Source organism: Callospermophilus lateralis, chromosome 7 (assembly GCF_048772815.1).
Source record: "Callospermophilus lateralis isolate mCalLat2 chromosome 7, mCalLat2.hap1, whole genome shotgun sequence".
NCBI lineage: Eukaryota > Metazoa > Chordata > Mammalia > Rodentia > Sciuridae > Callospermophilus > Callospermophilus lateralis.
The window spans coordinates 73,971,974-73,985,912 of record NC_135311.1 but is presented as its reverse complement, the minus strand read 5'-3'; the positions used below and the strand labels follow the sequence as shown (position 1 = coordinate 73,985,912).

At 34.2% G+C, this 13,939-nt stretch overlaps 1 protein-coding gene across 1 annotated transcript in view; it reads right to left on the bottom strand.

Moving 5' to 3' along the window:
• Positions 1 to 1,471: 1,471 nt before the first annotated feature.
• The window catches only part of Znhit6 (zinc finger HIT-type containing 6), a 61,596-nt gene continuing 49,128 nt past the window's right edge, over positions 1,472 to 13,939 (bottom strand). Inside the window, 2 exon segments of the mRNA XM_076863632.1 lie at positions 1,472 to 6,201; positions 10,530 to 10,654. Of these exon segments, the coding sequence (XP_076719747.1) occupies positions 6,161 to 6,201; positions 10,530 to 10,654 (166 nt within the window). The 3' untranslated portion in view covers positions 1,472 to 6,160.

The window sequence follows — 13,939 nt, the reverse complement described above, 5'->3', positions numbered from 1 at the left end:
ATGATACAATACAACATGAATCAATAAATGTGATACACCACATTAATAAAGCACAAAATTCTATGATTATCCCAAAAGATGCAGAAAAAGCAATTTACAAAACTGAATATCAATGTATGATAAAAACTCAACAAATTAGGTTAGGAGAAATGTATCCCAACACAATAAAGGTCTTAAATGACAGGTAACATCATTCTCAGTAGCCAAAAGCTGAAAATCTTTTTCTTTAAGATGAATAATGATAACATGGGTGCATTTCCTCACCACTTCTAATCAACAAAGTATTAGAAGATACTATACTTAGCTAGAGCAATTAGGCAAGAAAAAGAAATTAAATAAAAGTTATCTAAATCAGAAAGGTACAGGCAAAATAGTGTTTGCAGATAACATGATCCTATATATTGAAAATCAGAAAGTGCAAGACCCTGGGTTCAATTCCCAAAAGAGGGGGGTAAAAGTTGCATTTCTGTACACTAACAATGAACTACTGAAAAAATTAAAAATTCCATTTACATTAGCATCAAAAAACAATAAAATGCTTAAGAATAATTTTAACTAAAGAGGTGAAAGATCTACATACTCAAACTCTATAAAACACTGATAAAAAAATTGAAGGCATTATATCAAATGGAAAGACTTTATGGACTGCAATCATCAATACTGTCAAAATGCCCACACTACCCAAAGTAGTCTATTTAAATCCAATGCATAGGGCAGAGGGGTTGGAGGGGAAGGGAGGGGGCATGGGGTTGTTAATGATGGTGGAATGTGAAGATCATTATTATCCAAAGTATTATTTACGAAGACACGAATTGGTGTGAATACACTGTGTATACAACCAGAGATATGAAAAATTGTGCTCTTTATGTGTAGTAAGAATTGTAATGCGTTTTGCTGTCATATATAAATAAAAGAAAAAACAGTTGGAATGGGGCTGGGGTTGTGGCTCAGCGGTAGAACACTCGCCTAGCATGTGCAGGGCCCTCGGTTCAATCCTCAGCACCACATAAAAAATAAATAAATAAATAGATAAAAATAAACCCAATACAATCCCTATCAAAATTTCAATGGAATTTTTCACAGAAAAAGGAAAAGGTCCTAAAGCTTATATGGAACTTTAAAAGACTCCAAGTAGTCAAGGCAATCCTGAGAAAAAAGAACAAAGCTGGCTATATCACACGTCTTGATTTCAAACTACAATACAAAATTACAGAACTATAAAAATTAAAATAGCATTGCATTATCATAAAAACACATATTAAATAACGACAGAGAACTCAGAAATAAACCCACAGACATGTGGTAAACTATTTTTGACAAGACTACCAAGATGACATAATGGGGAAAGGATATAAAAGGTGTTGGGAAAATGGACCTTTATTTTTTGGGGGGCTGAAAAGAAAGAAAGAGTAAGGAAGGAAGCTGTAAAGTTAGGTTAGGCCCAAGTTATAGAGGGTACCAAAGGTCAGGCTAAGGATTGTGAATACTTTATTCAACAAGAATATGAAACTGGAAAATAGAGTTGTACAGTCACTTATCAAAGACTAAAGGATGCATTTGGTTCTAAGTTCAAAATAGGAGTCCCCCACACCCTAGAATGGAAAATGTTTACATTATGTTCATTAAAAAACAAAACAAAAAAAACATGCACATATACTTTATAGTTTTTAATTACCAAAGTTGAAAGAAAATACTTTGAAGTGATGTTCAGAACCCCAAAAGTTTTTTTAAGGCTATTTTTTGGGGGCTGGGGATGTGGCTCAAGCGGTAGCGCGCTTGCCTGGCATGCGTGTGGCCCGGGTTCAATCCTCAGCACCACATACAAACAAAGATGTTGTCTGCCGAAAACTAAAAAAAAAAATAAATATTAAAATTCTCTCTCTCTCTCTTAAAAAAAAGGCTAATTTTTATTTATGTAGTTTTGATTTTGAAGAAAACTTCCTTTGCATAACTGATTTTTTTTTTTTTTGATCAGGAATTGAACCCAAGGATGCTTAACCACTGAACCGAATCCCTGGCCCTTTTTATTTATTTATGTTTTAATTTTGAGATAAGGTCTCTGTAAGTTGCTTAGGGCCTTGAACTTGCTGAGGCTGGCTTTGAACTTGCAATCCCTCTGCCTCAGGCTTCCAAACTTCTGGAATAAAATGTGTACCACCACCACCACGTCTACCTACACTTCTAATTTCAAAACCAAGTTTCTCCAATATTTTTCTTTTTTTCTAGTACCGGGGATTGAACCAAGGGATGCTTAACCATTGAGCCACATTCCCAGCCCTTTTTTATTTTTATTTAGAGACAGGGTCTCACTGAATTGCTAAGTGCCTCACTAAGTTGCTGTGGCTGGTTTTGAACTCACAGTCCTTTCCTGCCTCAGCCTCCAGAGCTGCTGGGATTACAGGTGTGTGCCAACACACCCAGCAAGTTTCTCCAATTTTGATGAAACTGGAAAAATTTTCCAAATTGGTGATGGAAATGGATTGGTGCTACATGCATCTAGTTAAACTAGCAGCAACATGTCAAACACAAATAGATAAGAAGAAAAAAAAGCCCATAATGGTTATTTTTTTTGAGAGAGAGAGAGAGAGAATATATTTTTTAAATATTTATTTTTTAGTTTTCTGTGGACACAACATCTTTATTTTATTTTTATGTGGTGCTGAGGATCGAAACGAGCACCGTGCACAAGCCAGGCGAGTGTGCTACCGCTTGAGCCACATCCCCAGCTCAATGGTTAATTTTTAATTTTACTTCTTATAAAAAGTTTCTTGCTACTCACAATAGGGTATCATAAAGAACTATAACTTTTATTTTCAGTAACCATCTTTCTTTACCTGCTCCCTTTTTTCTAATATTTCCCTCTTTCTCTGGGGAAGTTTCCTCTCCTGATCAGCTCAGAATGTGATCCAATAGAGGCAAAATCAAAGTAGTTCTCCAAAATTTTATATAGCTTACTGTTATGACTTAGTTACTATCAAGAAGGAAATCTGAAACTGTCACTTATTATCACCTTCACCGCACTATCCCTTACTCCAAACAGAACATCCCCAATGAGAAAGTATTCATGAAAGAGAAAACCAATCTAGAGAAAAAAACCAAAACAACAACAAAATCAGAGTCAAGTGTGAGGGATGGCAAGATGTCTTTTTTTTCTTACTACCAAGGATTGAACCCAGGGGTGCTCTGCCACTGAGCTACATCCTGAGCCCTTTTGTTGATTTTTTAGTTTGAGACCGGATCTCGTTTTGCTAAGTTGTGTAGGGCCTCAATAAGTTGCTGAGGCTGGCTTTGAACCTGTGATCCTCCTGCCTCAGCTTCCTGGTTGCTGGGGATTAGAGGCATGTGCCACTGTACCTCGCAAGTACAATGATTTCTTTGGGTGCCTGGATATAGTAATGCCTGTACTTCCCTAAAAATAAGCCAACAGTTATTCTTTATGCTGATAATATTTTGAGTTTCTTACATCTGAAGGAGGACTGGTTAATAATCAAAGATGCCTTAATGGGCTTCAAGTATAGCTCAGTGTTACCTCAGTGTTACCAGGCTCTTGTTTGACCCTCAGCATAACCCCCTACTTCCAAAGTGCATTAACATCTACATGAAAATAAACTTAACACATTGTAGTGCAGTAATGTACAATTAAATAAAAAAATATATCTTTATGTAAAACTTAGGAATATTAAATCAGGTAAAACATGAGATAATCCAGTACAATATACCGTGTATTTCAACCCAATTAAACATAATATATAAAGGAAATTTCTGGTGCAACAGTTATATGCTTATCATTTTATCATATTTTTAAAAACATGGATCCCACTATTTGTACAGGGAAACAAATAGGCTCTATTGGCTCAATGATACTTTAGAATCTTAAATATCTATTATAGTAACTCTGTATTTATAATAGGAACAGATGGAAGATTTGTATAATTTATGGCTACTAATCCTATATGTAATAATTAATGATTATGGAGAGCCTATTTTCCCTTAGAAAATCATTGTTTAAAAATAAAGATGAGGTGAAGTTTTTCCTCATCTTAAAATGTGATTAACAAATAAAATGCAGGAGTTGAACTTAATGTGTGTCAAGGAGTTTGTTTACTCACTAGAATTTGTCAAGAATTCAAAAGGAGGGGCTGGTATTGTGGCTTAGTGGTAGAGCGCTTGCCTAGCACGGGCGGGACCTGGGTTGGATCCTCAGCACCACATAAAAATAAAGGCATTGTGTTGTATCCATCAAAAGCAAAAAAAAAAAAAAAGAATTCAAAAGGAGAAGGCCTCTTTAAAAAGAAATTGAGTCTTAACACTAAAAACTTGCAGGACTCTCAGTGAATTATTTAAATTCTACCCCCTCCAAACCTTTGACACCATCATTCACTAAAACCATGTTTATTATAAAACCTGCAGGAATAAATGTGTATATTAATCAAATGAGTTGAGAGTTATATTTAGGTGAACTCTGATAGCTAAATTCTTTCCTGAGAAATAGCCTATTTCTGGAAAGGTCTAATTCTAGAAAACCGAGATGGCAAAGATACGAGCAGGGGGATTTTCTTTCTTTTTCTTCTTGGGCTAAAGGAAATTAGATGATAAATTCTTTGGGTTTTGTCTAGTTTTCAATTTAAAATCTAGCAGAGATGGAGCTCAACATTTTTCTTAGAAATGGGACTGTACCTTAATAGATTCACCGTCTGGAAATTCCTTTCCACCCCAATATTCAGATCACGTTTTTTGGGGGGGGTACTTTGTTCTACTTTTCCCCAAAACTGTGTAACACATTTGATTCAATTCATCCTACCTCTTCCCTGCTTTAATAAGACATATTACACTTTTGGATAAAACTGAATCCCTTAAAATTCAATTTATCTGTCTATCTAGTAATATCATAAACAACACAATTCTATATAAATCTTTTATCATATCAGATTTCTGAAGTTGCTTTAGAATGTAAATATTTTTCTCAAAATGCATTTTTATGAAGCACATTTCCACTGGTACTTTTATACCAATGGTCTTTCTGGCACTATTGTTTTTGGATTTTCTTCTTTAATTTCTATGCCAGGTTATATGGACATTTGTGTTCTTCTAATTTTTCCTATACTCATTACCTTTTCATATTTCTAATCCTTCAAAGTCTCTTTAATGCCTCTGATTTCTTTCTGGTCTAAAACTTATTTCAACTGTAAAATAAAAATGAATTCCATTAATGTCCAATTTTATCATTGTTTTTTAACCATTAAATACACAGATGCAATACAGATGTAATAATCCTTTCCTCTTTTATAGCCACATTGCAGTTTCATAACTATAAATTCCAACAAAATTAGCAAACCATAATTTCAGTATGAGAACTGTCATAAGGTATAAATTAAGCCATATACGTTTCAATAGCACATCAAAGAATTCCAAATGATTCTCCCCTTCTTTACTGCTAGATGTAGCAAAACATAGCATCAATATGGTCATTATAACACCCACTTATGTGGTAATGAGAGTGGACCAGGACTGAGATGAGGCATGGAATTCATGAAACATAGCTCATTGAGTGAATAGGCGGCAAGTTCATTTGCACTGAGCACTGACTGTTCAAACAATGTGGAGGTGCTGATTTTACGAACTGAATATAGGAAATAGTAGTTAACAGTACTTATTTAAGCCTTTCCACAAGACAATATATTGGGAGTTTCCCAAGTATAAAAGTTGTCTTAAAGAGGTGAAAAATTGTATGTATACTCCAAAGACAAGAATGGCAACTGATGGCAGATTAGTTTTCCTTGACTAGATGGTACGTAGGACAACGGTTCTCTTTAGTGAAGTTCCACTACAGAGAATGCCAACTTTCAATGCACTTGATGACTCTGGTGATCTGAGTGCGGTCATGCATCAAACTAACAAAAAGTTTCCAGGTTATAGGAAGGAGTAAACATATTAAAATTTGAAGCCTAATAAAGTCTATGTTGATCAGGCTCAACAGGGGTTCATACTATGAAAAAAAGGGCCCTTACATAAAGTCAACAAAAGGTTTAGACTGCGTACTTGTCAGACAATCAAAAAATTCCAACTGCCCATTAATAATACCCCAATTATCCAAAAGCCCATCAATGCCTAATTCTCTGCAACTGTTGGAATTTTCACCTTCTTCTTCCAGAAGAAGTGCTCAATTTTCACTGCCAAGGTTCTTGGTAGATTCATTTTTCACTGAAAAAAAAAAAAAGTAAATAGTCAAATGTTTATACTGTTTCTGTTTAGCTTGTTCTGTTTTTCCCTCATCTCTCCTTCTTTCGGATGCATAGCAACAACACTGCTCATAGGGATAGACAAACCACGTTATGTCCCAGGCAGCTGGGATATACAATTTTGGCCATAATAAATAGAGAAATGATGTCCGAAAGTAGCAATTATATATTGTGAGGTAACATCCTTCCTGACTCTGTGGAAGACTTGGGAATGGGTACTTACAGTGTGGGTATAATCCCATAAGCACGCCACTGAATAGATCACTATTATCACACAGGCAGGCCACATGTGGTTAGAATAAAATTTTCCATGATTTTTTTTTAAACTTAAAATTAAGGGCCAGTATATGAAGAATGAATGTGGGCTTACAGAAAACTAGACAGCCAATTGACATATCCTTCCTTTTACAGGAAAATAAACTCAGAGTAGAAATAAAGCTCCTCTGAGGCTCTTGTCTTGCTTAAGGTAAGCAAGATGAAGCTCCATTATCTCATAATGGCTTTTTGAGAACAGAAACTGGACCTTTCCTACCTGCATCTATCTCCAGAATGCAGAGCAAACATGCTCAATCAATACAAGCACACCATCTTTTACCTGTTGTTGCTGTTGTTTTTTAATCTAAAAAACGGGAACCAGAGTATCTGCTTATTTATTTCTTTCTACATAATACAAACAAAAGGAAATAATACATAAAAACCCTTTGAAATTTTTGTGCAAGTCAAATACACAATATTTTGCTCAAGGCTTATAGCTATTTATCTCCACTGGGTAAATAAGGAAAATAAAGGTAAGAGAGGCATAGTAGATACTTAAGGGCTAACAACTTATAAAAACTGATTCTAGAACCACGTATCTGGGGCTTTGCCTTATATTCCAACTGACAAACTCCTAGGGTTTGCTTAGATTTCAGATTGTATCAACAATAAAAATGGTATTTACTGAGTCTTTTCTATGAGTAAGGCAAAGAAATAAATTCTATCCAATTTTGTAAACTCCAGCAGTCTTTCAAGTGCCTCCATGACATTAAAAGTTAACTGGTTTCTCCTATGGCTTCCCTAAATTTTACATAAACCATTATAGTACTCACTGTACTATAAAGTTTACACCACGTGTTTTCATGTGGCTAAGATCCCATCTCTACCCATGCTGTATACACTAGAAGGGAAGAGAAGGATAAAGAGGAATAAAGAAAGGAGAGAGAAGGAGGAAAAAAGCAAAGTGAAGGATTTATTGGCCTAATCAAGGAAGCTGCTACACTAGGTATTTTTATTAATTCAAATGACCAATTTTGCCCCATGGGGTGGGGCATGCCTGTAATCCCAGAAGCTTAGGAGACTGAGGGAGGAGGATTACAAGTTCAAAGCCAGCCTCAGCAATAGAGAGACACTCAGGGAGACTCTAAATAAAATGCAAAATAGGGTTGGGGATGTAGCACAGTGGGTCAAGTGCCTCTGAATTCAATCCCCAGTAGTCCTCCGGCCCTCCACAAAAAAAAAAATCAGTTTTGGGTGGATTCCTTCTCTAAAAGTAGAGGCATTTTCTAAACTTGAGTTATAAGAACATCAGAAATAAATTTTGCTGGGATTTTTAAATTAATGGAGCTTTGTAGTAGTATACAAAGCATTTTTCTTTCTTTGCCTACTAAAATTATCTAATTTTCTTTCAACAGGGCTCCATTTTCTTTTTACTTAGGACTGAAATGCAGCACATTTTTATTATGTCATTTAAATTTGTTAGTCGAACTTTGGTAAACAAGAGCCCCAAAAGCCAGTTACATCATTTTGAGCAGTTCCCACTGGATTAATATAAGGGTTAATCAAAACTGTGTGTGTATCTCCAATCTAGAGATCTACCTTACTTGCTTTACCTTTCACATTCCTTAAAAAGAACAACAACAAAAATCTCACCCATTGCTGATTAATGTAGGCAGACTTCTGAAAAAATAAATTATGGCAACCTACAATCATGACAAACATAACAGCCATAAAGTGTGGAACCTACTAAATCCCAGCCCAGAAGCACATTTCCCCCTAAACTAGAAAAGAGACACCTTGTGCTATGAAATCAGGATCCAAATCCAATTTCTTCCCAGCTTCTGGAGAAAGAATTTCAAGGCTCTCCAAAGAAAATGCTGTGATCTTATATAATCTCCCTCCTCATCAAGTGACCACCCTGCAGAATATCAAATGCTATGAGAATGTAAAAAGAAACAGGCACCTTGAAGTGCTTATGAAAAGAAATGCATGTATAGGAAGACCTGGTATTATTGTTAAGGTGTGTGTACTTATGATGTGACAACTCTGGTATGATCTTTAAATTCTGTCAGATTGTCTTCAATTCTTTGCTACAGCAGTTCTAAATAATCCTTTGTATTGAAAACACTAGTTACCTGTATTCCGGTAAAAAAATCAAACATATACTAAGCAGAAAAATAAAGCAAATTTTATTTAAGGTTACAAGTATGCTATCCAAGTAGCTATTCCTGTTGCTTCATCACAGGAAGACTTGAATGTGTATTCCTAAACAAGGTGAAAGAGGTGCCGTGTGTGCTGTGTTTATTTACACAGACAGTGTTTGCCCTGGCTAATAACTCACATTACTAAACAATTTTCCTTGAAGCTATTTAAAGAGAGCATTATATGAATTATATTAAAGAAAAAGTTTTTAAAGTTTAAAAAAGTGAAACCAATCATTTAAAACTAAAATTTCTAATTCATTTAGAGAAAAAAATTGTATATTCTCAAATTAAAGAATGAACATAGTATTTAGAGGCCTATAATTTATTATTAAAAACTTCATGTTTGCTAAATTTAAATCTAGTTTCAAATTGTGGTGTGGACAAAATTTTGGTCACCTTAAAAAAATATTTCTTCTAGTAACTTGTGCCAAGAAAGAAAAAAGCTCGTACACATGTACAGAGAACACCTTACAACATAGGTTACTACCTATTACAGCTGGTGCAACAATACAACCTGAACCATACATGTCAATTAATACTATTAAAAAAAACCCAAAAAACAGAGATCAACCCAAGGCAAGGATTCCATGCTCCTCTGTAGTTTTATTTATTTATTTATAAAATAACTAAACTTGGCCTATACCATTATTTTTTTTAGATGAAAAGGTTATCTAATAGTTTTTAGTTATGGTGAATAATCTCCCTTACCTTTTAAAAAAAAGTAATTACTGAATTTTACTTTTTCTCTAGAATCTTATACTCTCAAAGATAATTTATTTACTTTAGTGCAAGAAGCCATCTGAGAAACACATGAGAATTGTCTCTCAGCATGGAAGCCAGGGAGAGAGATAGGCCTGGCTCTGGGAACTTTCCTTGGCTCTACCTCGGCAATACAATGCCCAATGCATGTGACCTTTCCCTCTGCTCTTCTAGGAAGATTCCTCATAGTATTATGAAAATAAGCCATAGTAACCCGCTAGGGATTGTACAGCCCACCTTTAACCTTTTTTGGAGAAGAACATTCTATGGAAGTCCTCTGATGGGCTCCATTTTGTCTAGAAGCTTGATCAGTCTGATCAGCTTGCCTGTCCTGCCCCTGCTTTTGAAACTACTTACTGTGTTCTGTGTTTTTTTTTTTTTTTTGTATTTTATTTCTCTTAGTTTTTATTTCTCAGCCAGCCCATTCCACCCAGGGGAACCCCATTTCCATGGTCCATGTGGGACATGGGTGGAACTTTAGTTAATAGTTAATAACTATGTATAAGTTATTTTATATACTCAACCTTTATGTATACCTTTTCTAGGTATAATACTTTTCCATATGGCCAAATATTCTGTGCATAATTAAAAGGAAATAAAACCAGTAGGCTTAAAAAGAGAAGTAAAGGGTCAAGACATGGTACCACCTTAGTCTAAATGCAGCCAAAATTTTAAACATGTTCCTTTCAACATTGCTCCTTGCTGTAAGGTAGGATACTAAAAATACCTTGTAATCCTTCATTTTAGGAGTCTTAAGAAAAAGTTTTAACTAGAGTTATTTTATTTCTTCATGTAAAACTCCAATAAACCAAAAAAATACCCTATTATAGCCAGATATTCAATTCGATTCATTCATTTAAAGTTGGCATTATAAAACTGATATAATGCTTTCAAATACGACAGAAGCAGCAGTTGTTTACCTGGTTCTTTATATTATTAATTGTAGCTACTGAATAAATTCTTAAAAGTCTGTAAATATACTGGAAAAACAATATGTAAAGAAATAAGGGCAGTCACATGATTATTTTGTTTCTTTAGAGTCACAGTAAGTACTAAGAATAAATTTACTTACCTTGTTGAAGAACTTTCATGTCATCACTAGATCCTTTCAATACAACATATAACGTTGGGTATTCAATGATCACTTTGTTCTTCAAGTTGTCTAGGAGACTTTTATAAGGATCCAGTTCATAATATCTTAGTAATTAGAAGAGCAACACACAAACAAATATATCCTTAGCATTCAAAATGACTAATAACTAAAACATACATCAGAGAATCTCTTACATTAAATATTTTAAAGGTGATGATATTAACTGAGTAGCCATTATTTATAAGTTTAATGCCACCTAAGAAAACCAGATAAAAGAGCTATTATATGGAGGTTCCAAAACCAAATCAAAAGTGTATCAAATATTCTAACATTAGGAAATCTTTAAATTAAGTCATTAATTTTCATATCAAGCAGGAATAAAGATTCTACATATTTATGTTTAATGTATTATGATTTTATCTTGGATAAAAGAATGACCAGGTAAAAATTAAAATTCCACAATTATATTTACTTTGAGCCTTAAAAGTAAAACAAACAAACTACCTTATGAGAAATAATTTCTAATATATGGTGGAAAATAATTGGCTACAAAATATATCTATAAAAAATCAATTATAATTATAAATGGTTTCTAAGAATTTATACTGCCATAAAATTAAATTTGGTTTTCCTTTATTCTGAAAGAATAGGTTTAGGGCTGGGGCTGTAGCTCAGCAATAAAGTACTTGCCTAGCATGCATGAGGCACTGGGTTCAATCTTCAGCATCACATAAAAATAAACAAATAAAATAAAGGCATTCTGTCCATCTACAACTATAAAAAAAATTAAAAATAGATTTAGGTTGATTTGTTTTTTTTTGTACCAGGGAATGAACTCAGGGCCACTCAACCACTGAGCCCTATTTTTTATATTTTATTTATAGACAGGATCTCACTGAGTTGCTCAGCACCTCACTTGTTGCTGAGGCTGGCTTTGAACGAGATCCTCCTGCCTCAGCTTCCCAAGCCACTGGGATTACAGGCATGCACCACTGTGCCTGGAAGGTTTAGGTTTCTGAATGAGGCAAAAGCATAAAATTTAAGTAATACTGAGAGTATCAGTCATAGTATTATGATATAACTGTTAAATGTGTTACAGGTAATTAGATACAAATATTCATTAAGGTATGAAATCCTCAAATTGTTACTTCATAAATTTAAGCTGAATAAAGGTGCATCTCTTTTGCTATAAGTAAGCTTTTACTTGCATTTGGGGTGGGAGAAAAATGCAAGCTAGCTCACCAGCAGTGGCATATACAAATATGTTAGCATATGAGTATCATCTCAAGTCAAAGAAGAAAAAGTTGAGAACATGTCCACCAGTACAGTGCAGAATTCTTCAGCTTTCTTCTCCATCTCTACCAATGACAGATGATATTTATATGTGAAAAATTTATCCTGACAGTTGTAACTCCATCCTTTCCCCTCCCCGTCAAGAAAGCACAATGGGATACAAGCGTTCAAGAGTGAGGCTTTCATCAGGATACACTTTGAATCTGCTGTAATTTTAAGAGTAAATTGTTCACAAATGTTGGTATTTCTTAATTAATAAATTGTTTATACCCTAACTCAAAGCTGAGTATGTAGCACACTACTCAGAACTCTAGTGCACTGATTTCTCTATGTTCCAAGTTTGTTCTGGGCAACAGTTTTCAAATAGGAGGAAGGCTTAACACAATGTAAAACCAAGCCTACTATAAAACCTGATGTCTTTTTCTGGTCACTCTACCCCTTGAATTTAAATGTTAATTTTAGAATCACAGAATATTATATTGAAAAGAAACTTAAAATAGAAAATAACCTAAGTTTTCTACACCAGCCAACCTAGTGTCCGTAGACCATAGAATGCATACATCATTCTTTTCCCTGTGTAATATAATACAGATGTGCTTAAAATACTTTAAAAGTGGTTCCAGCATTCCAGGATTAATTGCTTCACATCTTTTAAACATTATTTCTCTTTGAAATATGCATTTTTTTAAAAGTTAGCAGTAATTACACAAAAAAGAAATTATATTAGATACCCGAGGAAAAAATTAACTTATGAAGTAAAATATAAAATGAGAGAAAACATGACTTGAATTCTTAAACAGGAACTTTTCAAGCAGCAACCTATAACATGTGCAATAACTAATCTGCACATTTTAACTGAATCATGAGGCTTCTATTAAGAGACATTTTCAAATAAGGTAGTGTTTTCTACTTATTTCAGGGTTTTTGTAAATAATTTTCAGCATATACTTAAATGCTTTAAGTGTGTTTTTTTTTTTTTTTTTGTAGTATTAAATCTGTATGGGTTTCTCTAGATCACCAAAGCTGAAACAATAACAACAAAAAGAGTTCTTTAAAAGCCACATGGGAATCAGAAACTACTATTATTGTTGATACAATATAAATTATGTTCCCAGCAGAGGAATGTTCAAATACATTAAAAAATTACAAGCATGTAGCAACTTACATGTGTTTCAATCCTAAAAATTAATGACTATGCTTCCTTACTTTAAAAAAAATTGGGTCCCTATTTTATGTGCCAAGATTGTAAAGCACATTAGGATACAAAAATTTTTAAAAGACTTGTCAACCCAAAGAATTGTTTTTAAAATAGTTTATTCAATTGCAATGGAAACCTGGTTATGTTGAGTGGATTTGATTAGAATCACTGGATTTTAATTGGTGTTTATCCTAAAACGTTGCAAACTTCTAATCATAGCGATATTGCTATTGAGTTTATGTTAGCTTCTAGTCCACAGCTTTCCAATCTGTTAACTGAATAAGTTGGAGTTCATTAAAGAGTGTTTTAGTTGAAATTCTGAACTTCTTACATTTTTGTACTATTAGTGGTTACTCTTAATCTACAGTTATTACCTACCAGATATTTAAAAGTACATTATAATATCATGTTAAATAATGTAAGCCAATCCCAAAAAACCAAAGGCCAAGTGTTTTCTCTGATAAGTAGATGCTGATATATAATGGGTTTAGGGCAAGGGAAGAATAGAGGAACTTTGGATTGAGCAGAGAAGAAGGGGGATGGGGCGTGGGGAAGGAGTTGGTAGAATGAGATGAACATTATTACCACTATGGATGGGTATGATCGCACAAATGGTGTGGACTCTATGTCATGTACAACCAGAGAAATAAAAAGTTGTGCTCCATTTGTGTAAAAAAATAAAATTAATTTAAAAAAGTTCATTATGGAAATTATTCATAAAGAAAGATTCATTAGGGACTAGTGATATGGCTCAGTGATAGAGCACTTGCCTAGCATGAATGAAGCCATCAGTTCAATGACCAGCACTTAACCTCAACACCCCCTAAAAAAATGGTGGTGGTGGGCACTGGGATTGTGGGTTAGAGGTAGAGTGTTCACCTAGCATGTGTGAGGCACT